Genomic DNA, 27,114 nt, shown 5'->3' with positions numbered 1-27,114 from the left:
ATACTTACTAAAAGCTGCAGAAAGTACACGTTCCTGGTAGAATCCTAGTCAGGTGAGATGTTTTAAAAAAACATAAGTGCCAAGGGCCTTCCCAACAGCCAACAGTGTAATTTGAGATCAGGAGTAATGAGTGAACATCACAAAAAGGAGGAGACAGGCAACACTAAAGATACTTAAAAGACATGTCATTTCACAGGTTGCTTGTACTGCTGAATATGCAAGCTTTGCAGAAATTTTTAGACAGCAGAGGTCACATTTCTTCCTGAATGCTGTACTTTTAACTTAGCATCTTACTTCACATTCTTTATCTTACCATAATAATTTTGCAAAACACATATTATTCAAAGAAAAAAAGAAAAAAAAAAGCATCAAGTACCTTCTTATATGAGGCTGACCAGAAGGTGACCAAGGACTGCGGCCTCTTTGATTAACAGCTTGCACCATCAGCCTGCCCGTGCAACTTATTCTGCCCTGTTAGGAGGAAAATTAGAAGACTTAAAGCATGTAATATTACTAAACAGCCAACCTGATCTTCCCCACCCCCACACTCCCCCCTGCGTTACAGAGTCTGTAATACAATCTCTTCTTTCACAAAGCCATTGAAAAACACTTGTCAAGATACCTTCTGATATTAAACTATTTTATCAGCTTCCAGTCTAACACAGAACAGACTGGAATAACTGTGACTATAACACAGTCATGGTTAAAATGTTCTGCCTGGAAATTTGTCTTTAAACATTAGTACCACTGGCAATTAAGCCCTTAAAAGAGTATCTTGACTAAGGTATTGATGTGGGTGGGAGGTCTCGCTGTGTATGGCAAGTGGACAGAAGACAACTAGATCTGGAAAATGGCACTTGATAAGCATTGGCGGTTAACGACAGAGCTGCTACCTCCAAAGTGGATTGATCCACTCCATCTGGTGAGGCCACAGCTCAAAGTTCTCACGAATGTAAAAAACCAAAAGAACTGTACAAGTACTGAAAGGGTCCTCTCTGAAGGGCGAGCCCGGTTTGGGGGCAGGAACCACACTGAAGCACACAGCTGTGCTGGTGGACACTGGAGATAGTTCACTTGTCTTAGATTATTTTCAGTGAATGATAAATAAAACCTGGGCTCTGTTGGTATTTACTCTCTTTTTTGTCTTTGTTTTTAGAAGACAAATTGTCCACCACAAGCTCTAGTGGTAACAAATTTGGGACAGAACTGCTGCCAGCCAGGGCGCTGTAGAATTCACCATGTAAGGGGTAAAAGCATTAATCTGCTGGTATTAATAAATATACCCAACAGATACAACTATAAAAGCTATGTATAAAAAATAATGCTGTAGTAAAAGTGTATATACTTTTATGTAACAATGTAATAATTTTAATAACGTTTGAGAAACAAGAGTTTTAAGTAGCTCTTTGATAAATGTATGGAAGATGTACATCTGTCTCCTTGACCCCCGGACTAAGGCAACATCCACATCAGCTTTGCAGTATTTCAGTTCTAAGCTGGGAGCTCCACACTCAAGTCTGTCATCATAAAAGTGACAAATATTTTTGTCACAGTAATTTGGGGGTTGCAAATAGCTGTTCATTAACAACTGGCCAAAGCCCATCGAAAAACAATTTCACTGGGGTCACAAGCAGCCCTCAAATGGCAGTGACCTTTGTGGTACTGCTGGGCTGTTAGAAATGAAGCCTCTGTGTCCTGCTTCTATTCCCATGACCCTTTTAGTCCACAAGAAAAATATTTGCATTAAAAGAAGCCATTGTGCATGACCTGCAGCAGTTTCTTAAGCAAAAGGGGTTTTTTTTGTTACAAGACCATTAAAGACATCTGGAACAAATACATTTCTATTTTAGGCACCACTGCATATTAATCTTTTTCTGGCAGGTGATGAATTCACACATTTTGGGGTAATTTCTGCAGACCTCAACACATGAAGGTATCGCAAGTGGAAACAAAGGACAGTAAGGAATTTGGACAGGGAAGAACAAGCAGGAAGCCAAAGATTTGGGAAAGTCATTGGATGAACATGAAGGAAGTGAAGAGTGGGAAGTGATTTGTGAGAAGATAGCCTAGAAAATAAGGGGAATCCAGACTGAGGACTGTGGGTGCACAGTGCAAAGACACGGAGAGAGTGGGATAAAAGGAAAAAAGGTGAAAACAGGCACTCAGTTGAGCCCGTTACAGCTCATGGCAAGAGTTTGGTTAGGGGACATAACCTGTAACTAAAGGCCTACAACAGACGAGGTTTTGTGTTTGTCTAGGCCCCGGGTCAGCTTGCTCTGGATTAAGTCATATGGCAAATTCTACTGCAAACCCCAGTGGTGTGTTAGGACCTGAATTCCAGATCGCTGCACTTTACACCGCAGGCCGTGGTGCCTGCCCGATTAACGACCACAGACGATTTCCAAGGTGTGTCAGCAAGTCATTACACTTACATCAATCCTGTCATATTAGTCCAGATTGTGAGATGGTATCAACGGGCAGAGCTTTAATGAACTGAACCCCTTGCTTTAATAGAATCAGTTCCTATCAGCTAAGAATATGCCTTTTTGCTTTGTAGTTTGGTGGTTCCAACAGCAATGACCAAAACACAGCAACAGCCCAGCAGATATCTTCCAGTCCATCAGAATCCTGGTGGAGGCTCCCTTACATTTACGTATTTCGCTTTTCTTAAGGAAAGGTTGCCAAATTTGCCTAAGTTTGTGATAGCTTTGAGATGTGAACAACTTTCCATTAGAATTGAGGAGGCTATGCCAAAATTATTTCCACTCACAATGACTTAAAAGAATTGGAATCCAGATCTTTGAGTGTGAAAGGCTAGTACATTAACTCATAGCCCTTCTTTGCCTCCATTGTGCTGTTAAATGCATAGTAAAAGCAAGCAAATAGTGGAAGAGATAAGTATGTTTGCTTGGGAATTGCACTCTACACAAAGAATAAGAATGGGCTTGGTGAAACACACAGATGTTTTGTTTAGGGGAGCCAGAGGAGGATGCTTCTGGCTCTTCTCCAAAGAGGGGGAAAAAAGCACAGACGCAGAATTTTATAATTTAACAAAACTGCTTTTTCAGGCCCCAAACTAGGAACAATATAAACCCAGCTCATTTTAGCACATCTAAAACCCCACTAACAAACTAGTGTCATCAATGACCAGAACTGATAACCTAGGTCACTGTTGTGTCACTAAATGAGCATTACCCGGAATAATAAATGCTAAAAAGTAGGCGCTGAAGAGTCAGGGACGGTGTACAGCATCCAAACACAAAGGCAGTTTATTCACAAGTTCGGTAAAGGCTTCGGCTCATGCAGTAACAGTACCCAGACAAATTCTGTACATGCACTAACAAAACACTTACAGGAAGATGAACAGGATTCGCTTCTTACCTTGAGCGTGTATGTATTTATTTATCCTTTTTAAACCTGCTGTGATTTTCCACAATTTAAATGGTACCAAGTCTTATAACACAATGGTCATCTATGTGTAAAAGCTCCCAGCTTGAAGAACTCCCTTGGCTTTACGCCATTTCATTATTATTACTGTTATTTGTATATGTAGAAATAATATTTAAACTACCTAGAACTAAGTGCTGCAGTTTCCAGAATCCAGCCTAAAACTGCTATTTGTGTGTCATCTGGGTGTACCAGCCCATACATTCACAAGCACACTGTGATACGAGGAGGACTGAGGGTTAAAGAGCAAGGCAAAAATGGCAGTGTCATGCTAAGTAACCTAGCAACATTCATAACAGAGCACAACACTCCTGTTTAGATTAAACTCTGTCTCAGTGATACAGTTTGTTATTTTACAGTGCGATTCTACTTGCAGGCCTGGTCTTGGCAAGCTATTTGGTGCTGCATAAGAAAATAATTCATTACATCCCAAAGTTATGTTACTGCCTTGGTTTCTCACGTGCAAATCTTTCCCCTTAATTTGCTGTGCTGCAGGAAAAGTGGATACAAAAAGTAACTGCAATAGGATGCGTGAACTGTACATTTAGCTGTGTCCAACGCACCAGTGGGCTTCTCTTGTGTACCTCAGCTCCTGTATTAGGTCTTCAAAAAACAAACGATACCACAAAAACAGTAACTCTGTGTTTAAGAAAAATATTGTTTAAGACTTAGGTATCAACACAGGAGTCCTCCCCCCCACATCATAAGGGCTGGAATTTTTCCCTTTACAGAATTGCAATCACTGCCTAATGTAAACATGTTGAGGTGTGATATACTCCCACTCATTTAAAAAAGTTGGCCTCAGTCAGTGAACAGTGTCAACAGAAGAAAAATTAAATTGCTGGATTGGGTTACTTCTGCTGGTACACTGGATTGTTTTCTCCCTTTATACTATGTATGCTATCCGTGCTCAGTTTGGATACTGAGATATTATCAGCTGAAACAAATGGTGCAAGAGTGATTAAAAAACACCACCTCTGAAACCTCAAACCATAGGAAAAAAACCTGCTGTTGAGCTGCTAAGCTCTTGGAGATAGAAAGGTCCCACCCTACTGATGCAAGATGAAAACAGAAATCTAACTTACATACTTTATGGTGACTTCATCATTTAATTAAATCACACATACGTAAGATGAGATAGTTTTCTGAAGATTTATGTCCAGAAGCATGTTTGCTCTGGAGCCAAACGTTCATTTACCTGTGGGTTAGCAGCCATAATAGTGTAATTCCCATCATCATCCAGGGTGGAGGCTGCAGTATGCAGCGAGCAAGTTCCATCAGGTTCTCTTTGAATTCGGTAGTGATCACTTCGTTTAGAAATTTGCTTCCCATCTTTAAACCAATAAATCTGCAGGAAAAAACAAGGCACGGCTGATAGGAGGTGGGTGCTCATTGTCATCATTTCTCAATTAATAGCGCTAACAAATCTTAACTGATGAAAACCTCTCTGGTAAGCATGAAAAAAAAACCTGGTCTGATCAACCAGTAAAAGTGCAGAACCACACTCCATGAACCGCTTTCACTAAAAGGCAAATTACAGATTAGCAATGGTTCAGAGAGAAGGACAGCAGCACGAACTTTTACCAAAGAAACTTGCAGGTATGTAAGGACTGTACCCATCCCAAGGACAGAACAGCAGGCTTGAGTATTTCAAGAACTGAAAACAGATGTCACTACAAAGAAAAATTCTATTTCAGAGAAGATTACTCATTTTAAATTTTTATTTCACTTAAATCTGAAGAACTTAGTGCTCTCTTTTCAGAAAATAAAAACATAAACCAAGGTATTTATAGGAATAATTAATTCAATGATGAATAAAATAGAAGTAATGATCTCGCTGTTGAAACACCAGTTTTGTTTCATATCCATTATGCTGACTGGACTGGAGCAGAAAGCCAGAAGGGGATTCAGCTGCTCCTGCTGGCAACGAGCAGTTCAGTAAGAGAACGGGCCAGCTCTGGGTAATCGTGTGACTGAAACCAACAGCGTCACCCCAGCACGACAGACAACTACAGAAATGGACAGCCTTACAAAGGAATAGGAAACACTTCAAAGCAAGTCAGCACACAGAGAGCCTTTAATAACTGTACACCACCAGCAGCATAGCTCCAGGCTGTACAGAACAGTTACGTTATCTATCAAACAGAGGTCTTTTCCATTACTTTTGATACATAATCCTATTCTCTGGCTGACCCAAGATCTACTGTCAGTGAGCCAAAAAAAATGATGTATGCAGAGTAATATCTTTTAGTAATCCATAAATTACACAAAAAACATCTATGTGTTTTTAATGCCTCAAACTTGAGGCAAAAAAAAAAAAAAAGATTTAAATATTTTGACCTAGCGGGGGGGGGTGGTGCTATATTAAAAAAAAAAAAAAAGCCACAAGCTGAAATCTGCTGGAATGAAAAGATACCATTTTTATGTGGTGTATGCATGAAAACACACAGAGGAATATGTGAAAAAAATTATACTAGAAAGACTGTAGTCAGCTCCCCAAACTAACATTTGAGTAGACCATTATTTACTTGTCGTTTCTGAAGTGTGTATTACTCCGTAAGATCACTGGTGTTCAGCATTTCTTAAGTCACTTGTGCAGATACCTAACACAATTTTTATGAGGTTAACCCATACAAAGTAAAACAAATGTATTTGTCCTGGTTGCATGGCTGCTGGGACTACTTAGCAGGAGGAAAACACACCCATTTTCCTCAGTCTAAGTCCTGAAGTGGGAATTCAGGTCTTAAAGTGAGGAAAGGGTGCCGGCTTTCCAGTAAAAATGAAGTGACAAAGCAAAGCACAGTTCCTGACAGAGTTTAATGCGCCTGGTTCTTCACAGGTGCCAACATTTAAAAGCTTTAAATTCATTCACTTGGGTGAAAAGTTAAGGATATACTTTTAAATTTAAGCAAAAGACAATGGAGAATGTTTGGGAGGGAATAAGTGGAAATTTCCCTTAAAAATTAATTACCATATATGGTTTTTATGTGCATTATGTGTAACTAGAAATGATTTAATTTCCTCAATAGCTGGTTAAACTTGTTTTCCATTTTGTCTGTCAGCAGCCTTGCAGAGACTCTGTGGTGCTAACAAAAGATTTAGTCATGTCTTCTCATCTGCTGACAGAGCACTTACTGGAGATGCAAAAGATATTTGATCACTTATATACACATGCTAATGGATGCTGGTAACAACGTAGCTGCAAAAAATGAGTTTTAACTTGCATGCTTTACATGTGTCATAACGCTGCTTGGAAATCTACTGCATTAAGTAGTAATTATTTAATAACAATGCACTTATCAGAAATATCAGGAGACATGGCAGGAATTATTACATGGAAATACATGCAAATATTATCTGAACCAGCTATCCAAACATCATTCATATGTTGTCCAATACTTATTTCCACTAAGTTTAAAAGCATTGGCATCACTGGGTTTTACTTATGAGTAGAAAATTCTTAATATTACCTTTATCTGACATGGAGTTAATAAGTAAAACACCACCACTGCTGGAGACAGTGGCCCTTGCAGTGAAGTATTTTCTTTCTAGGATACCATTAAACTACATAAGCACTGAAAACTGCATCTGGACTGCTTTTATTTACACCAGATTTTCAGAAACCAATGCGTAATGACGAGAAATACAATGGAATACACAGTACAAAAGGGGTTTTGATCTTGGGCAACACAGGCATTTTTAATCACTAAGAATTATATTCAGCCACGTGAAGAGCGAGCAGTATGAGCTTTATGCAACATTCATGTCTCGATTAACCTTTTGTATGGCATTGCTCTAATTCTGAAGAGAAATATCCCTTAAAAAGAAGTATTCCACAATCCCTCCTGTATCACCACAGGTTCTCACTTCAATAAGAAAATAGTTTAACATTACGCTGAAGGTTATAACAAAAGTAGGCTCAGATTTTAAAAGTCATATTTATGAAGACAGAATTTGCACATCAGTATTCAATTTACATGGCACGTTCAGGGAAAAAAATCCCTTGTAATGAATGCCAGATTTGAGAAACACTACAGTCCTTCCCAAAGCCATTCCTTGGCAGAGCTAACAGAATACTTAGAAGGGAGGAGCTTCAAGTTAGTAAATTATTTCCAGCTTTTCTTTTGCCAAAGTAAAGAATGTATTCAGGGGCAACACTTCCAGCTTCAACAAATGACAGCAGAAGGGCAGCCCTCAGCCATTGAGCATTTCAAAATTGCCATCTTGACATGCTTCAGCAGATGAGGGGGAGATACAGTCTTTGACATTTGCAAAGCCCAGCTAGCAAGTAGCCGTCCAACAGGACTGAAATTGGTTCCATCCCAAGCGACCTAACGAATTGCACAAAGCATCTGCAAGTGAATGGAATAAAGGGTCATAGTCCCAGGTGCAGGAGCAAATCACTTCTTAGTGTGCATGCTTTGACGGTGCAGAAAAACAGAACATTGTATCTGGATTGGAGTGCATTCACATCAGATACTCCTTTATAATGCCATGCTTTAGGGGAAGTACTAACAATGTGGTTTCTTGGCTGTGCAATCCCTAGCACCAAAACAAGGAGAGTGAGGGAAAGGAGGCATCCTCTTTCATCTGTCTTAAATCAGATTAAGATGACTGTGAAACTGCACCTTAATTGAAAACTGTGAAAATTAGGGAATGGCTAAGTTGACTAAGGCTGACTCATAATAGGTCATCCAGCAACTTAGTCATAAGCCTCAGGCAAAAAGAGCACCTTTCCAGCACACTGCACCTCCAACACCAGAGAACCCTTTTGTCTTCCACCCTTATTCAGCACAACAGACTCTTCTGTACACTCATCTCAAAAGTAATGCTGACATCAAAGGTTTGCTTTCAGTCAGACTGGGCTAATCTTCTCAGTGTATGTCTTCAGTTTGAAGCAGGAGTGCTTTTCTGATATGAGTATACTGATCAGCCCCACTTACTTTGCAGTGGTTCACATCACGTTGTGGTCTTGGAGCACACAACTGGATTCCTTTCAGATGAAACTAAGCCAGAAAATGTGCTCCAAGAACACATCTAATGTGCTGCATCTGCTTCAGTCTGTGGGATGAGATTAGGGCTAGCCTGAAGTAAAACCTCCTGAAATGCATGCAGGGATGGATATCTCATTCTACAGATTTGCTTCCTCTGGTCTGCACTACTTGTTAGTGTAGATGAAGCCCTGGTTCTCTGTTCTTTCTCTGCTGCCTGACAAAGTCAATTTTTCTTTTTACAAGTTTGTGCAGTATCATACACCTATATCATTGGACATGTAAAGTCATTTGCATTTAACTCTGTTAAAAATCATAAATACCTGTAAAACTTACACTAAATGAGAGATTTGGATGTGGCTGCTGCTGTGAAGATCTTATCTAAGAGACAAGGCATCTTGGATCTTGTCTAGGAAGAAAAAAGCCCCTGTCCACAAGAGGTCACTGTAAGAGCCACAAGGACCTCACGGGGAAGATGCTGGCTTTGGCAAGGAAGCTGAAGAAGCTGCTGCTGTTTGCCTGCTGTATAATGAGTCACTCGAGTACCAAGCAATTTTTGAAATGGTTAAACACAACCTACCAAAGGCAGGCATTCTTCCAGACTGCTGACATCACGCAACTGGTACTTTTACATTTGCTAAAAGGAAATGCTTCCCAAGCCCAACCCTCCCTCAGAAGCTCATCATTGAAACTTCACCGTCATGTCTCATCTTGCTGCTGGGATATATGGGAGCTTATGGTATTTTATTATGCCTTCCTCTAACTTTCAATAAAATTTAGTCTTGTTAGGGTGTGTAGATATAAACAACTCTGCAATGCTGAAGAATGCAGAGATACCACGCTGGCTCCTGAACCAGAACCAGCATATTTTTGCAGTAGAATGTTGCTGTGCCTGAGCTAATTACCCATGTTAACCTGATGAGGTTGCTTTTGGGACTACTGTGCCAGCTCACATGGGGTTTTCTAGCATTGCACTGCATTGTGGTACAGGTGTACCCCGAAGGTAACTCTGAAAATAACAGAAGTACTATTTCTAGGTTAAATAATTGAGATGAATTCTCAGGAGGGAGTAACTAAAATCCAAACCTCACAGTAGAATTTTTGCCCAGTATAAATCTACATAATTCCAGTGATGTCAAAAGAGATTTGACAGTTTATACCAGCCAGGAGTCTTTCTTGTCAAGAGAGAATGTCTGCTGTTCCTGTAAGATACAACCCATAGGGTCCAAGGACAGAATGTAAGGTACCAATACAGAACTCTTCAGAGCATTTTGAGAAACATTTACCCTTTCTTCTTACCTTTGGCTTTGGATTTCCTGCCACTTTGCATGTAAATGTGACTGGCATTCCCTCAAAGATTTTGTAATGCTTCAGCTTTATCTCAAAATATGGTGACATACTGTTATCAATAGGTTCATCTCCATGTTGCACCTCGTCATCTGATTCTTCCACAGGAGATCTCTCCAGCCTGTATTCAATTTCACTGATCAGTCTTTGCTCAAAGCTGGAGACTTTATACTCCTGTCAAATAAGAAAGGTACATATTAGTGTCCAGCTTCAACACATTGCTCAGCAAGATGTGTTCCTAATGGTTTTTTCATTCTAGTGATCTTTGACAATCCATTAAGGTTTACATATAAAAGGAAACTGTATCTTGTTGAAGAAAAACACTATAATCTGTGCCTCCAATAACTTCCTTATGAAACAATGAAGACATCTGGTATGAGGCAAAAATTGTATTTCATGTTATCTTAAGGTCTAATTTATAAGGGGAAGGAAAGTCATTGGTTGCTTTCTTTCCATTTTTTAAAAAAGCCTATAAGAATAAAAGTATTCTGAAGCACTTCATAAAGACAAAAGAAACACACTAATGTTTCCTTGAGGGTACAGGCAGATTTAGGGTGGGTTTTGTTTCCAGATGGCCAGAAGACCATATGGTTCACATCTGCCATTTGCATAGAACTGTAACAGAGGCTGCACCAAAAGGCTAAAATGATTTTGTTTACAGTTGCCTGCAAAAATAAGAAAAAACCCCGAGAAAATGGCAACACTGGGTGCCCGTAACAGTTGCCTCCCTTTACTTGTGTTGCCATGGTGTCCTTTGTCTGGCCAAAAGTATCACTTTTTCCTTAAAAACAAAATTGGTCATGAGAGTATTCAAGATACACAAAATAGAGTGGAAAGTTTCATCCAGGGTAAAACACTACTGCTTGTTTAAATTTGCTATTCAGATACTGGGAAATGTTACTGTGACAGAGAGAGTTATGTACTTTCTTGACCTGTTCACTCCACCTACTTCGCAGCACAAAACTCCTGCTTTGAATCTTAGTGATAGCAAGGATAATGCCAGAATGTAAGAAAGCTCAGAAACAGAAAAAATAATATATTTATTAGCCAATGCTCTTCTCAGTCAGCAGAAATTCAGGCACTCTTTCAAATGACCTTTGGCCATTGTCTCTGACCCTTATTTAAGACAGAACACGTGTTGTATGAAGCCTCCTTTCACATGCCCATCGCCTACCATTGACTCTGGTCTGGGAATACATGTAGCCTTTCTACTGACTGGTTACAGAACTAACCGTAACCCTCAATAACAGTAAAAAATGGAAGAAGAGAGAAATACCTCTGTAAACTGTGGACATTTTTAAAATTTCTTTGTTCCCTGAAAGTTCATCATAAAAGTAAATCATGAAGTACATATGGTATATATAAAGAGCAGCTGATTTGGATGCAAGGCAGTTAATATCAGTGTTATGTTAACATTACGGCAGAACCACACTGGAGCACACCATTAGCACGGTTAAGCTGCCTGCACTCAGACATTAGGCTTATAGAACAACAGTAATGCCTTGAAGGCAATGCAGCCCAAATCTCCCCAGTTATTGATGCTAGGTGACCTCTTTTTATTAACCAAGAACAGTAGAAGGGAAAGGGCAAAGATGACAGAGGAAAAAAAATCAATGGACAAAAAAGCAAGACAGAAAAAGGTGAAAAAGTTAACCTTTTGAATATCCACAGGACTCACTACAGAAGCACCAACAGAGCGAGCTTCCTGCAAGGGTAGAAAAAAAGATCAAGAGGCAGAAAGAAGACCAAGAGGCACGCATGACAGTTTCTCAAGAGTTTTTATCAGGAGAACATACTTTATGTGATAACATAAGCAAACAAATGCTACACATTTCCGAATAGCAACTCTGTCATCTGAACAGTGGAGAACGTGTACCTGGCCTTTCAAGCAGACATTCTGTTGTGTTTTTGGTCTGCATCCAAAAAGTGCAGATTACACCCATAAAGAGAAGATGGTTTCAAGATAGTAGATGTATTTTTTTCCTTGAGAAACTAAAAGGTCAGGACAGAATAGGATAAACGGAAGAGTTTAAAGCAGAGAGCAGACATTTGAGAAGTCTCAACCTTATTCAGCATGGAAAAACTGAGCAACAGGCATGTCATCCTCCAGTTTACTTCACTGACATATAACATATGACTTCTGTAATCAAAACCGGCCTATCTTGTGTATATTTATTGTCTTATGTAGGACTTTAAGAGAGTCACAGCCTGTGTAAAAGAAAAATGGAAAGAAAGTTTTTATTTTCCTATGAAATTGTATATTATGTGGCACCTGTATAGCAGGCTCCTCTTCTGGTTCCTGTATATTGAAGACAGTTGCGGCACTGTCTGCTCCCAGCAATCGACGAGCCATTTTCTCCTCATACGTTAATCTCTAAATGAAAAATCAAAGGGGGATGAGAAGGAGGTAAAAGAAGAGAGAAAAGTTCTTATTTCTCATTAATAACTAGAAGGCAGTTAGGCAGTAAGCAATGCTTTAAGTAATGTTAATAAAAGAGAGCAGCAATATGTTTCTAACAGAAGTTGTCTACCACAGTTTGTAATGCATTTTTTTTGTATTACAAGTGGCTCTTCTGGCTTAAGCAACCCTTGCCCAGACTCTGCCATTTGTTTCCATGCTCTTGCCAGGAACTTGGGCAGGAATGAGCAATAGGAACTGCTTAAATCAGCATGGCCATCAAAAAAGTGCATGTCAAATCATCCTAAATCTTACTCCTAGCTGTTCTGCTCAATTTTTTTACATTAGAACCACATGGCAGAAAACTCTGCCAAAAATGCTAAGAAGACACCACGCTACTTGATTATTTTGTCAAAATATGACAGCTTTGTAGAAAAATATATTCTTTAAGGTTTTTTATTTCTACTGCTTCTTACTCTTCCAGAAATTAAGGAGACAGCTTATAATAGACAATCTACACTCAGAAGGTAAAGCAAGTTAAAAGAAAACTTGAAGTGTACAATTCACTTATTTCATTATTATTTTTCCTTCTATATTCAGTAACACATTTCAGGCACGTAGACACTTTCTTGCAAATCACATTGCAAAAAAAATGCCAGTAAATGAAAGGCAAACTCATTACATGCTGAAATGCCTCATTTAAACGGAAAAATTAAAAAAGAATGGAAATTGTAGAACGTTACATCTACTTAATGCTTCCATTTTTAAAACTCATCTAAATTAATTTTTAAAAGATGTCATATTGTAGCCAAACCAGCAGGGTGAGAGTCATGAAAACTAGGTACCGATCTTGGCTTGGTTACAAATGTCTAAGCAAGTCATGAACTTTTCTTTACTTTAATTTCTTCTGTGATCACTCCAAGTGCCCACAGCCATGATTACACAAGCAGAATCACTCAAGACAGGAATCTGCAAGGCAAAAGCCTCAAGGCAAGCACAAAACCAGAGTTTACTTGGTTCGGGCTCCCACATCATCTGATCACAGGTTCATTATTTTTTTTTTCCCCCGGGCCATGTGGGCTTTCTCAGGACATTCCATTCATTTGTCCAGGCCAAACATCTCTCTCACTTTCCAAAATAGGCATCGACAATCATGCTCAGCCCACCTCCTTTGAAAAAACAGGAACTTATACACTATGAGAGTGATTCTGCTTAACTGCTACAGAAGTGCCAAACCCTACGCAGTTAATGGAGCAAGGTAAGTACAGAAGCACTAGTAACTCTGAACATTTTCCCTACTTCACTCCATTGACCTTATTAAGAACCAGAATCCAGCAGCTGTGGACAGGGTAGTCTGACTCAACAGGCTACCTTGAACTACAGCACCGTAGTCCAAAGCTTAGACATTGTAGCAAACTTCGCAAACTTCTGAGCATGGTCCTGAGAAACCTAAAGCACACCACCTTTCAGCAACACAGGTACCCCAAGGCACTCAGATGCTTTTGAGAACATTTCATTGGCAAAACAGGGGTGACAGTCTGCATTTTTAATACTTTCCTCTTAAAAGAGATTCCTGCTTCAAAGACATTTAAATCAATGCCTTAATAACTGCAATCAAGTTTTGGGGAGTTGCTTCTTATCAACTCTGAGCAGGAATAACTTGGTATTTTATCTTTTATGCGAAACTTAAAATGCAAAATAAAATTATGGAGAACTTTGCAGCTGTGCATTTCAATTTTTTCATATACTTGCCCATTTTTCCTCATTTCTTAACTCCTCAAACGGGTCATTAACTCCTGATAAAGTCTGTAAGTTAGTACTACAGGTTATTTTTTTATTTATTTATATTTATCAATTAATATATTTATTCTATTGGTCAAAAACGTCCCACAACTGGAGGATACAATGATGCCTGATTCCTAATGGATTGTTTCTCATAATGAACTGCCTTGGCCACCTCTGATGTCCACTTACCACCTACTCTTTTTTTGTCCAACAGCTAGGCAAAAGGTAGAATGAGCCTGGACTGATCAAGACCTATGCATATGCCTACTGGCCAGCCACCCAGTGATGAACAGTCAAAAACAAATGGCCTCTGAGGCTGAAAAGACCCTGAGGTACAGTCTGTGCAGTCTTCTTTTGCGAATTCATCAACAAAGCAATGGAGGTATCAAAGGTAAGTCCAAGTAAAGTTGCCCAACAGGAGAAGGAAGGCCAAAATATATACTATCATGGATGCAGATTTGGAAATGCCATTAAAAATAAGAAATTCAAAAAACATAAAAATAATATACAACAATTATTTTATATGCAGCATATCTGAGAAACTACCCATGATGCCCACTCCTGTTCCTCAGGGTATTTTATGTTTTTATACCGGTTGCCCGTTGTTCAAAAGGTCTTCCTTGAAGCGAAGTTTTCTTTCCAGATCCTGAATTACAGCATCTTTTGACCCTTGAATCTCTTCATCTGATGCTATCCTAGCAGTTCTGCCTGTTTTCTTGGGAAATCCCCTGCAAAAGAGCACAGGAAAATTCATGAGCTTTCCTGAAATTATTGGTATTGAGGAATTTATCTGGAATCACTGCTATTAGTGAAGAAAATGACCTTGTGTCTTGGAAATTAGAGGTCTAGCATCTTTCTTACTATGCTGTCCCTTCTCACAGCACTGATTAAATGGCTAGTTTAAGGACAAAGTTGAAACTACGTTTTATTTGTGCATTAGTTAAAACAGGGCTCAGGACTGTGTAGCAGTGGCTGTAGACACCATATATTCAAAGAGAAAACTGATGAGCACTGGCAATAAAGCAAAGTGAGAGGAAACATGAAAGAGAAAGCATGACTCGATAAGTGGGGATGGAAGATAAACTAGGTTCCTACAAAGTACCAGATGGACAAAGATCAGAAAGATGTAAGACAAAGCAGTTAATTATTAATATCCTGTGTTATTTATTAACTAATTCCTTGTTACAGCTTTTCAATACACAATGCATAGCTTCATGTTTATTCTTCATATCTCTGTGAACATATACCCGGAAAGCAACATGTAAATGTTATTTCTGAAAGAAGAGCCATTCACAGAGTCTAGGTTACGCTGCCAAAAAGAAAAATCATCCCCACAAGGTAATTTTCAGCAGCAGGGTTTCATACTGGAATAGGAACCATTTAGCAGTTTGCATTCACAGGGCTAAGCTATTCCTCATACCAGTCTACAAGTTATGATTGCACTTACAGGATGTCTCACTCCCATTTTCTGGAATGGCATAGGATTTTTTTTTTCCAGTCTGTGCTGATGTTGAACACTTTTCAGTAATGCTATGATGGCTCTACTGCTGGAAATGCCCAGCAATAGTGTCTTCTGTGTACTTACACAGTTGTGAAGAAATCAACGTTGCTATTGGTACCTTAAACTTGTAGAACATCCCATTTCTCCAGTGAAGTCACATATTTAAAACAACACTGATTCAATATTAGTTTGGGGTTTTTTTTAACTTCATCGACTAACCAGGGCTCAGCCCATTACATGGGAATCACTTACGCAAAATATGGAATTGAATCAGATAAATTGACAAACTCACAGATGACAGGGATGGGAAAAATCAGACTAGCATGTAAGGGGCAAACTTCTTCCCAATACACAATTTAATAATTTAATTACCAGCACCAAGATGTTAAACAAGAATCATATGGAGATAACAATTATTTTATTTTTTTTACATTGCTTGGTACTATGTTACTATAACATGGTTAGAAGAAATTCATTCTTCAGCAAGTGTTTTCAATGGTAATTTTTAGCATTCGTTAAACAATACACATACGCTGTCAAAAGCAGTAATTAAGTTAATAGATGGAGAAGACAATAATTGGAAACATTTCTGTCTAAATTCCTAAAACTTTTCATATTCTGTTACTGAAAGTAAATTGAAAATGGGAAAACGGTGACGTGCTTGTAAAAAGCACTGCATTTTCACATTGAATCACAGCAGAAGAGCAGACATTTGCCTGATGTCACAAAAGAGCCAGAGAACAACATCCCTCACCCTAGAAATATTCAGCCATTAGCTGGAGATCATCTCAGTCACCAAGCAGAATAACTCCCTCAGCATTTGGTTGGGGATGTTCTCAGTCACAAATACCAGTCCTCTGCTATGTTTTGGGGAAGAAGTCAGGAAAACTATCCCATCTACAGGGAGACAAGAGAACGCTAAGAGGAAGGGGTAAGGTCTCCTAAAGAAACAGATGCTTCAATAACTCAATAAATTTGGAGACAGTAAATATAAAGGAAGATGTGGAAGGAAAATGGATAGGAGAAGGTGAGAAGAGGAGATCAGAAGGCAATGTCCCTCAGGAAGGCTGGACCAGCTGCTGGAAACCTAGTGTAAAAGTGGCATCTGTCTCTCCTCACAGTCTTTCCCTTCACGTTCCAGCCTTTCACCCCCCCCCACCAGCCCAGCATTGCCATGGAACCAAATTTTGTCACTTTCTGGATAAGGACACACACACCAAAAAAAAAAAAAAAAAAAAAAAAAAATCCAACTACAAGGCAGCAAATTTCAAATTTGGCTTCACCTTGAAGCCCTGTAGCAGCTTTTAATGGAGACATTTATCCTACCTTGAAAATTGCAAGTGATACATTAAGAAATAAAGTTTTCATTTCACATTCTTACAAATTTCATACTCAAATGATAAAAAAAGCCTTAGCAAAAAAAGACCCACTGATGCCTGGGACTCAGTAGGCTGTAAAGGTAAAATGTACAGTTTACCCAAGAAAGTCACAGCAGTGCGTGAAAAAAGGGGGATGGGCTAAGTGCTCTGGAGTGGATTTCAAGTGACAAGTGAAAGCATTTTCTGAAGCATTACCAGTTATCTCTGAAAACAATGAACCCTAAGCAAACACACTCACTTTTAAAAGGGGAAGGAGCACCAAGAGAATTACAAGTCAGTAAGTTCAACGGCCATACTAAAGGTAAGAAACCAATATTACAGTCCATTTCAAACCAATGTAGGATCATAAGGAAATGAAAATCGAATCATATCAAACCTCACTGATTTCTCTCTCCATCAGGTTGAAGGGCGTACAGATAGGCAAAAAGAGCTAGCTTTGACACACTTCAGTTCATGGCTTCTGAGACAGCCTTCAGGAGCTGCAGTAAGTTCCCTAGTAAATCAGGGAAACAGTCTCTGGCTGAAATTTCAACTGCCTGAAAAAGCTATTCAGAGAGCAGTAGTGATTTTTTTTTTTTTTCTGTCAAACTGGAAGAATAGAGACCAATGAGGTCTTTCAAAAGTCTACATATACTAAGTTCAGTACTTAGTATTTCAACCTTAACAACTGGAATAGTGAAATAAAAAAACCCACATTTCTCCAATTAGCTGATGACACTGAATTTGCTGAGCTTGCAACTCCTTTGCAGGTGACAACTGTTATTTACAGTAATCTTCATAATTAGTATCGAAGTGGTCTAATCATGATGAAACTCAGGAAAAACATTTAAAGCACGACAGCAATCCAAATGGAAAGTATCACTACCATATTAAGCATCTCTCAGAAGAATCTGTAAGATTAAAACTTGGACAATAACACCACTATTTCAAATGGAAAAGAAATATAATTCTGGGACACGTTAGCATAAGAAATGAAATTTGTTTCTGTTATTCCTTGCTGTTGGACACTGAATCCAGTTTTACCACTGCACTTCAAGAAAAATACAGCAAATTGGAGAGTCTGGAAAACAAGAAAACTGTCAGATTGTTTTAAAAGCGTAGCTTTTGTGACAAGCTATGTCTCACACACACACACACACAAATCTTATTTAGTCAGGAAATGAGGAGAATGAAGATAGAGATGTGAATCACAGAATCACAGAAGGGTTTGGGTTGTAAGGGACCTTAAAGATCATCTAGTTACAAGATGGGCAGGGACACCTTCCACTAGACCAGACTGCACAAAGCCCCATCCAACCTGGCCTTGGAAGCCCCCCTGTACGCCACGATCCCCCACTCTGCTGCAAAACAAGCCTGTATCAGAGCTGACCACCTCTGCGAATCAAACGTAAAAGATCAGAAAATAGCTGATATTCAAGGATTCTTCATGTTCATTGAGAATAATAAGTAGACATCAACTTGAAGAAAGACAGACCTAGCTTAGACAAAAACAATGTAGAACTGTCCTTTCTCCACCGTCCAACGATGGCAGTTAAACACTGGAACAAGTCATGTAGGGAAGCTAAGGAATTTAATTTTAAGAACAAGGTATGCAGATATTTCATCAATGTCCTGGGGATCCCTGGTAGCTTTTAACAGGAGAGGCAGACTTCCTAACAGCCTTCCAGATCTCTGGTTATGTGCCAGAACATCCTGAGCTTTGCACAGTGGGTGTGGAAGTGTCATCCAAGACCTGGTCAAGGCAATTTGCCTGAAAAATAGTTTCTCTTCTCTTTGCTTACATTTACAAATAAGTATCTAAGCAAGAAAGTAGCTGGTTTAAAAATATAACTATAAAAATTGCTAACAGTCAAAATTTCTTCACATGCCTTGAAAAAAACCTCTCTCTTTCAGGACTATTTTAAATTGGGACAAAAAAAGAGGCACACAAGGAAATGTAATTCTCCCTGCAGATGCTCTATTTCCATCGCCTCTTTAGAATCTCTTTCTTTCTCTACGTATATACACTTTCAAATATGTACATAAATATAAGCACACACATACATACCCCCACAGCAAGTTAGCTCTTAAGACATACATTCTTGAAATTAATTTCAAAATGTCTACAAGGCAATGGAAACAAATAGAAGGTCCTTGGTAAATCTATCATTTGAAGCACAGATTCACTTAGCTCGAAATGGTTTACATGTCAAGACAGCCTGGCAGAAAACTTAACTGCAGCTGCTTTTGCAAATATTCTTCACCATCCTGACATGCCCATATCCAGATGCATTAAGTTCCTAAGATTTGTATTCTCCTCAGTGACTCACCAGCTTTCTTTTCATCTTTTCTCAGAGATAATATAAAACAAAACATTCAGCCAATTCATTTGTGTATTTGTATGTTCATTCTTTGCCTGATACAATGTTCAGAGTATATTGTAAGTAGTAAGGCAGCAGGAGATAGCTGTAGAAGCCATATTTCAAGATATTGACACCATTAGTTTGGAGCACACAACCACCACCACAGATGTGCAAAGAAACCATCAGCCTTTGAGAATCAGGGGGAAATTCACATAGGTTTTAAGCACCTCTGAAACACACATCAATCACTTATGTCACTGAGGGCCTGAATACAGACAGAGATAAAAGCACGCAAGTCTGAATTCTTTTGGTCGGAAAGGGTGCAACAAAATTGCCAAAACCCCGTCATCTTAGTTCACACACAGATTTTTGACAGCAAAGATTTTTGCAACCTCGGCTTGGCTCTCCTTAGTTTTGAATATTTGCCCTAACATTTGTTTAGAAAGAAGGCCAAACCAGCAGTACTTTTCATGTTTTAATTACACCGAGCGCACGCTGGATGTGGTTCCCTCTCTTTTCCTATGTACCTTTTACAGTGTAAACAAGGGCAACAGGCTGGCTGTTGTTATCCTTCCAAGAACAAATTCCTGTTTGCAGCCAATATGGCTCAGTTTCACAGAAATCCAAATCGATTCTCTGGTACTGAGGTAATAGTAACTTGATTTTTTCTTTAAAACTAAAGCTTTCCAAAAATACAGCTAATTCCTGCCCATTTAACACATTTTTCACTTACTGTAAGAACAAAGCTACTACAAGCACTGTAACAGGTCACAAACGTTGAAGCTGCAGCTGCATATTAAAATAGTTTTAGTCTGACCTTGTCATACATGCTGTGGAGACCAGGAGTCAGCTCTATTCAGTAATGTGATGTTACACACTTTTGAATTAAGGGAATGCCTGAGGCACAGACCTGACTAAGGATGGCTTGTACTAAATGAAACAAATGTAACAAAAGTTTAATTATTTCTACCACCCATGAAAAAGTTATGAAACTGTAGTTGGAAGGAAAAAAAACAAACCACCTAATCCTTCTTAATGATTAGATAACACTGAGAACAACTCAGCTACAAACTGCATGCCTACAACCGAAACATTATTTTTCTAAGGCTTATTTTAAAAATGCATTTTTACTCATTAAAAGAAGAATTACTACTTTTTCATTCTCCTGTTCAGTTCCTTCCCCACCTGAGCGAGTTGTCCCTCTGTCTCATGCTGCACTAGTTACCACAGATACATAAGTGCCATTTGCTTTTCTAAAGATGTCCACATATTTGGATATGAATTACAAAAATAGTACATATTTTCTAAGCAGTAATCTTATCTGCATTTCTGATTGTTACCAGCATTATGCTAAAACTGATGGTCCAGAATACACCACTAAAGCACTTACTGTTCCTGAATGTAGAAAAGGCTGGCACAGTCCTCATAGTCCGGAAATCTTGAGAACAACATGTAACTATTCTCATGATTCCCAGAGAATCTTTTTTAAGGTTTAAAACCTTTGGGTTTAAGGTTCTAGAGATCATTGAAACAGCAGTTAAATTTACTATGTAGAGTGATACAAGCAGCTTATTGAATGACATTTTACAAGACACTTTAGACAATCTTGTCTTTAGAACAATGTTTTCTTTTCCATTTTCCATTCTTTTCCAGAAAGTAGTAAATCTACAGTCATGTTCTTTCACCAATCCCGTACAGTCAGATTTTTTTCTAATTGTGACTAAGGTAATATTACTGAATATATCTACTTTAAGAAAAAGTCTACTTTAAGGAAAAGTTTCTACTTTATATACTGTAATTTTTTCAGTTGCTTTCAAAAGGATATATGTGTAGCTGACAATACATGTTTTTTATACTTAGATTCCATTTCCCCAGGTTGGATGACTCCACACCTTTTTGTAGTAGGATTTATATTCTTGTTATTTAAATATTCACTAAATAGTCACTAAATCCTTCTCATGAGATTAATTTTGCTTTCACAAATGCTCATGTAAACTTACCAATGTATGTGCTTACCCAGAATTCATAAGGATACTTACTTCTTTTTATACAGATATAATTTGGTTTTGCTATGAACAGGAAAGACCAAATTCTAGTTTCTACAGGTCTAGCTGTGGACAAAACCCCTCAATTCTAGGTTTCTGTCACATTAACTCTGGCCCCTGGAAGTCTTTTGTAATGAAAAACTAACCCCAGTCCAACACATCCACCCACCCCAGAGTTTTATTTAACTGAAGAAAGAAAGAACTGATATTTTTAAGAACAGTATCCAACAATCTTACTCCAGCCAAGTTTTACTTCAGAAATAACTGAGCGGCGAGTGTTCATAATTCCCTTAAGTACTTAATTAGCTATGCAGTTCCACCAGCACTTCTCTTTTGTTTAATAACACTATGCTCTGGCAAGACATGAGTTCATCAGATCTGTCCCATCAATAAAAAAAAGGTTTTTCCCAAAGCTTGTTCAGCTAACACCACCATGGTCACAGCTTGAAAACGCTGGTCACTAGAAAGTGTCTAGAGATTACTAGAAAGATAAGATATATTTTATTCAACTGAAATATTTACCAAACAATTGTTGCAAACAAATGCTTAAAATATTTAAAGGTGAATTAGTAGGTACTAATGACACAACACTGCTTTCCACGTTTCAGACGTCCAAATAAAATGTAGTAAATTCACAAGTAGCTATTTCCATGATTCAGGCAAGGCTGTAAGACTACATGTTGTTAAAAACAACAAAAAAAAACCCTCCCCAAACAAACAAACAAACAAACAAACAAAAAAAAACCCCAGTGCAATGTTTCCAAATCTATGAACTGGAAATAATATTCATTTGATCAAACTGGTTTAGATAATGCTGTCACTTCCATAGAGTCTCAGGGTCCAAAACCAAGGAAAATGTCAACCCATGGCCGAAACATTAGCATGTTATTTACTGCTCACGGGCTCACAGACAGACTACAGGGATGGAAGAGAGACTTAGAAATGTTTTGTCTGACCTCTTGTGTAACAAAAGGCACAACACTCTTTGGATTAATTTCTCTTTTAAGTAGAACAAAGATGACACACACACCAGAAAGGAAATGTTTTAAGTAGAACAAAGATGACACACACACACCAGAAAGGAAATACCTGAAGAAAGCTGATGGAGGGAAGGTCTGACTCCATGAGGAGAAATGAAGACTCTGTTGGTTTGTATACAACCACTGTGTCTTCTATTTTACAGAAAACTTCACTGAGGCTGCCTTCGACCATCTCCAAAACTAATTACCTCCACCTGTAATTTTATTATTATAATAAATCATGCTTATTACTTTACCTTCATTCTGCTCCTACCACAAAAGCAACCTGAAGAAAATAAGAATGATGCCTACCAAGTACTGATTCTGAGGAGCAAATCTGTAATTGTACTAAGATTTAGTAATGAAAAGCTGACTGAAATGTATGAAAAATTAAACAATTATTCAATAAATTCCACAGTATATCAAGACACATAACTTATAAAAATATTCTGCAGAATTTCTCACTCTGCCAAACTATGGGTTTTGGTAATTACAAGAGACTCTGACAAGGCTACATATTTATTGTTTTCTTGCAGATATTTGGCTATCAGTGTCACAATACCCATGTCCGTGAGAGAAGAAAGTAAACAAACATGGTAAAAGGACCATATAATCAAAACATGAACAGTGACTTACCAACCCTGAAATACACACACACACACACAAAAAAAAAAAAAGACAAGGCAAGAGAAATGCCATGAAAACATTGAAAGCAGACAGGAAAACTGTTTTAAGAACATTTTATCTGCTAGAGGCACTTGATATGAAAGTGTTGAAGTATCCAAATGCAATTACAGGTCCAAGTCTACTTCCACTGATGTTAAAATATAGTTACAAATCATAAAGTTATTGTCTAAAGAGGAAATCCTACCACTTCAAACACTGTATTTGGAGTCTCTAGTAAAAAATGTACCTCCTTTCCATGAAAGGTATTTCCAACTCTGCCTAGTTCCCATTCAGCAACCCACTATCGTATTCTCAGTATCACCACTGTATGACAGATCAAGAAGCAGAGACAAAGCTAAATGGCTTGACTAGCATTTTAGATGCGGAGCTGAAGCAAAACATTGAATGCTCCAAATCATTCCTTGCACCCAGTCTGTAAAGCACACTGTCAGGAAACAGTACCATCCTTTTCAATCAATGGATTTTGGAGGTCATGGAGTACATGGTGAGACTATAGACTGAGGTTATGGAATACTGTGAATGGCTCAAAATCTACAATGTCTTAGAAAGACAAATGTGTTCAAGAAAAGAGGATTTGTGAGGATGGAGCAAAAGAACAGGGAAAAGAAGCAAAATGTGAAGGTGAGGGAAAAAAGAACTGAGACTATAGCACAAAGTAGAAGAGACCAAAAGCACTGGGGGGAAGGGAGGCAAGGGAAGGAATTGCTCAGGAGTGGTACGAGAATGATAGGAAACAATGATTTACTCAGCAAGACACACCAGACATTTGTACCCTATGCAGTATAATGAAAAAGGAGAGGCCAGGAAAATATTGTCATCAAAGATATGTAACAAAATATTTTTTTGGATCATGCTATATGTCTTTTACCATGTTTTAATGTTATAATTCAAATGACAAATGCTTATTGGGTATATATATATACACACACACATATGTATATATATATAAATTATACACACATACATTCAGTACAGTTAACATGATCCAGCTCCCATCTGGACTACATTTCCTGAGGGAATGCAGGCCAAACAGCCAGCCACCTCTCCTCAGCTCAGAGCCCAAGGCTGCTGCCTTGTCCCAGGGGGACAGACGTGACACCTAGACTGGCCACTGGGCTTGGGCAAGTGAGGGGCAAGGGGAAGGGTTGTCTCTCTGTCCAAAGATTGAAGGGAATGAGGAAGAACACTGGTAAAGCCTCAGTTGAGAACTCGTGTGCAGGAACAGAGCATAACAGGGACAGAGGGACACAGCAGAGGCTCGAGCTGCTGCTGTCACCCTCACAGCACAAAGAAGGGAACTCAAAGTTGAGAATCCAGTTCCTATCCAGAACTATAGAGCTGTACTACAGCCTTTCTTGGAAAATCAGGGGTAATTACAGGTTTTTGCGGGCTATGCTCACCTGTCAAGCTGTCAATAATTAATCACGCAACTTTCAGCAGTCAGTATCAACAGAGAAAGCCAGCCAGTGCAAAGGACACAGTGAGACAGAAAATCACAACTATTATGAGTACAAGGGCAAACTGTACTATTTATTAATTTTTCTCCTAAATCTTTTTTATGGCCAGACTCCATAATGAGCCATATGACAGAAATCAAGATAAAGAAATGCTTTTTAAAGCATATACATGATTTATTACTTTGATATCTGTCTGCTTTCTTCCTTCTCTTCCTTTTCATTTCTTGGACTGAAATAACAGAAGTTCCCACCGCAACAGTATGCAGCTGAGCAAGTCACCTAGATACCATAGATATGTTTAGACAAACTTCCAGACAAAGTTATAAATAAGCCTTGGATACAGCTATTCTCATTTTTGTTCTTCAGCATGTCTCTTTGTTCTCTCTAAGGATGGAATGAGAGTTTAGTGCCAGCAGAAAGACAAACTGATCTATGACGGGAGCTGACATGCTCCAATATACTATTTTAGCCTTTAGAGAAGACAAAAGGGGAAAACAAGTATGCGGAGTTGTTAGGGGGAGGGATTCTGTTTGTTTTTATGCACTGCTTTTCTAAATCCCCTCCTAAACCCTTTTCCAAACTTCTTTGGAACAAAAACTCTATCCAAAAGTTAATAGATCATTATGACCACTTTGTTGTCACATGTGTACTTTAATACCTTATACTTTAAGTATCATAAAGCTATAGGGACTTCTGAACAATGCTCTCTTTAGTTGATATTTCTCTACCTGCAGATGTAATAGGAACACAGACTGCAAATATCCCTGAATAAGTGACATTAAAAGAACTGGGTCATGAGAAGGGTTTTCTTGGATCTCCTTCCGCCGTCCCAGGCATGCAGAGCCTTTGCTGCTGCTTTCATATCCTCATCAACTCTAATTTAAAGCTTTAGCTTCTCGTCTTTCATGTTCCTACTGTAGGACTCTTTCAGAATCCCACTTCTGTGAGTTTTAGAAAACTACATCCCATCTCTAGCACAGAGGTATTTGCAAATAGTTCACGTATTTCTCCCTCTCAGGCAGTAGGTAACAGCAAAGGACCCTATAAAAGTACAAAATGAAGCAAGTGCAATAATCCTCAGTACAATCTTCAGTATAGTCAAACTCAAGGAGCTCATTAGCTGATACTTACGGAGGCGTCACTCCTTTTGGAAGGCCTAATGCGTTGACAGAAATGGGTGGTGGCTGAGATGGCAGCATGGAGCTGAGAAAAGCTGCTGGAGACTGGCCGGAATTAGGAAATCTGGGAGTTGGAGACAGGCTGTGGGAAGGTGAAGAAAGTGAAGGAAGAGGAGGGGGTGGAGGAGGTGGAAGTGGAAAGGAATCACACACCGGATATGTCGCAGTTGGACTAAAGACAGGTGGAGGCGGGGGCGGAGGGGATGGAGAAGAAGGAGACCAGGCGTACTCCCCTTCTGGAGCAAACTGCTGAGAGAAAGGGGGAACAGGCACTCTCCCAAACTGTTTCTGAGAAGCAGTTGGAGACATGGGAGAAGGAAGGCTGGATGTAGATGATCCTGAAGACGGAGTCACATAACCTGAAGCAGGGCTGATGTTCTGAGCAGCAATGAACTGCTTAGGCCGAGCATAGTTGAAGGAGCTGGAAGACTGCATGGTTGGGGAAGTATGAGAGTTAAGAATACTCATTGGCACAGGAGAGGTGACAGACTGGCTGGACTCAAGCTCCTGGAAGGAGGGGGGAGGAGGAAAGGAAGGAGAAGAGGGAGGGTGCTGATGATGATCAGGTTGCTGGTGGTGATGATACCACTGGCCACTTTCTTGCTCCAGACGAATTTGGTTCTGCAGCTGCTGTATTTTTATAGGGTCCCTGTAGGAAGGAAAAATAGACAAAAAGATGATCAGACATGCAGTGCTCGTTGGGGAGGAGGTAAAAGTTCCACTGATCTATGGTCTAGGAGAACCAGAAGGCAGGGAAAGTTCAAAGCATTTGCATATCTTGAATAGCCCTGTTTCTTCAGGGCCAAAACATTGCTACAAATATCTGGTTTTTGAGCTCAAGAAGGGGGGAAAAGTATATGCATAATAGAAGTTAACAGAACCTTCATTACTTAAAAACGTAAATTATAAGACAATTTGAAGACACTTAGAATATTTTAAAGGAGAAATCCAGATAATAAGTAATAGTAAAAATGTTGAAGTTCTCAACAAGGTTTTTTTTTCATTTCTTGCCTATTTCCTTCAATGGCCCTGTTTCAATAATAAACCTCACTTCAGCTTTGATTTCTGCTGTAGCGTCTGTGAGCCCATCAGACAGACCTAATGACTGCCATACTTTCAGTGAGGTATTTGGAGACAAGAGACCAACTTCTGTGTTAGAACCATCCATGTATCTGTAGATGAGCAAAGAAGACTTCCAGGAAATATTTGTAACCTAAGGAAATGGTGAACTGAGCTTCCTCATGTCTCTAGTCCCACTTTTTTTTCAGGCTTCTATTCTTAACTGTAGGTCCTGAGACATATCTTAGTAGATACTGAACAGAGGTCTGAAGAATTGCTAATTGCAGTACTATCAGCTTAAATGGAAATGAGAATTTCTTTTAGAAAAGCAGACATTCACCAGAACAATGAATATAATATATAAAATATAAAACTAATATGCAGGAGCACTGAAAACTGCTAAGTAAAAAAAAAAAAGAGGCAAAATGTTCAGCAGTCAAGCAAACCAGACCATGCACTGGTTTTTTTTTTTTTTTTTT

General features: G+C 38.9%; 1 protein-coding gene across 2 annotated transcripts in view; it reads right to left on the bottom strand.

Annotated features, from left to right (window-relative positions):
* PALLD (palladin, cytoskeletal associated protein) overlaps nt 1-26,219 on the bottom strand; it is a 35,106-nt gene extending 8,887 nt beyond the window's left edge. Inside the window, exons 1-7 of one of the 2 annotated variants that reach the window (XM_010087298.1) lie at nt 25,530-26,219; nt 14,561-14,696; nt 12,058-12,159; nt 11,440-11,490; nt 9,738-9,959; nt 4,646-4,795; nt 377-471 (exon numbers count right to left, since the gene is read on the bottom strand). In XM_010087298.1, coding sequence (XP_010085600.1) covers nt 377-471; nt 4,646-4,795; nt 9,738-9,959; nt 11,440-11,490; nt 12,058-12,159; nt 14,561-14,696; nt 25,530-26,044 — 1,271 coding nt within the window. In that variant the 5' untranslated portion in view covers nt 26,045-26,219. The remainder of the gene's footprint in view (nt 1-376; nt 472-4,645; nt 4,796-9,737; nt 9,960-11,439; nt 11,491-12,057; nt 12,160-14,560; nt 14,697-25,529) is intronic. The other variant, XM_010087299.1, reaches the window with a different exon arrangement.
* Between the last annotated feature and the right edge of the window lie 895 nt (nt 26,220-27,114).

Source organism: Pterocles gutturalis, unplaced genomic scaffold (assembly GCF_000699245.1).
Source record: "Pterocles gutturalis isolate BGI_N339 unplaced genomic scaffold, ASM69924v1 scaffold4476, whole genome shotgun sequence".
NCBI lineage: Eukaryota > Metazoa > Chordata > Aves > Pterocliformes > Pteroclidae > Pterocles > Pterocles gutturalis.
The sequence above is the reverse complement of the archived record's forward strand: the minus strand, read 5'-3'. Positions and strand labels throughout refer to the sequence as shown.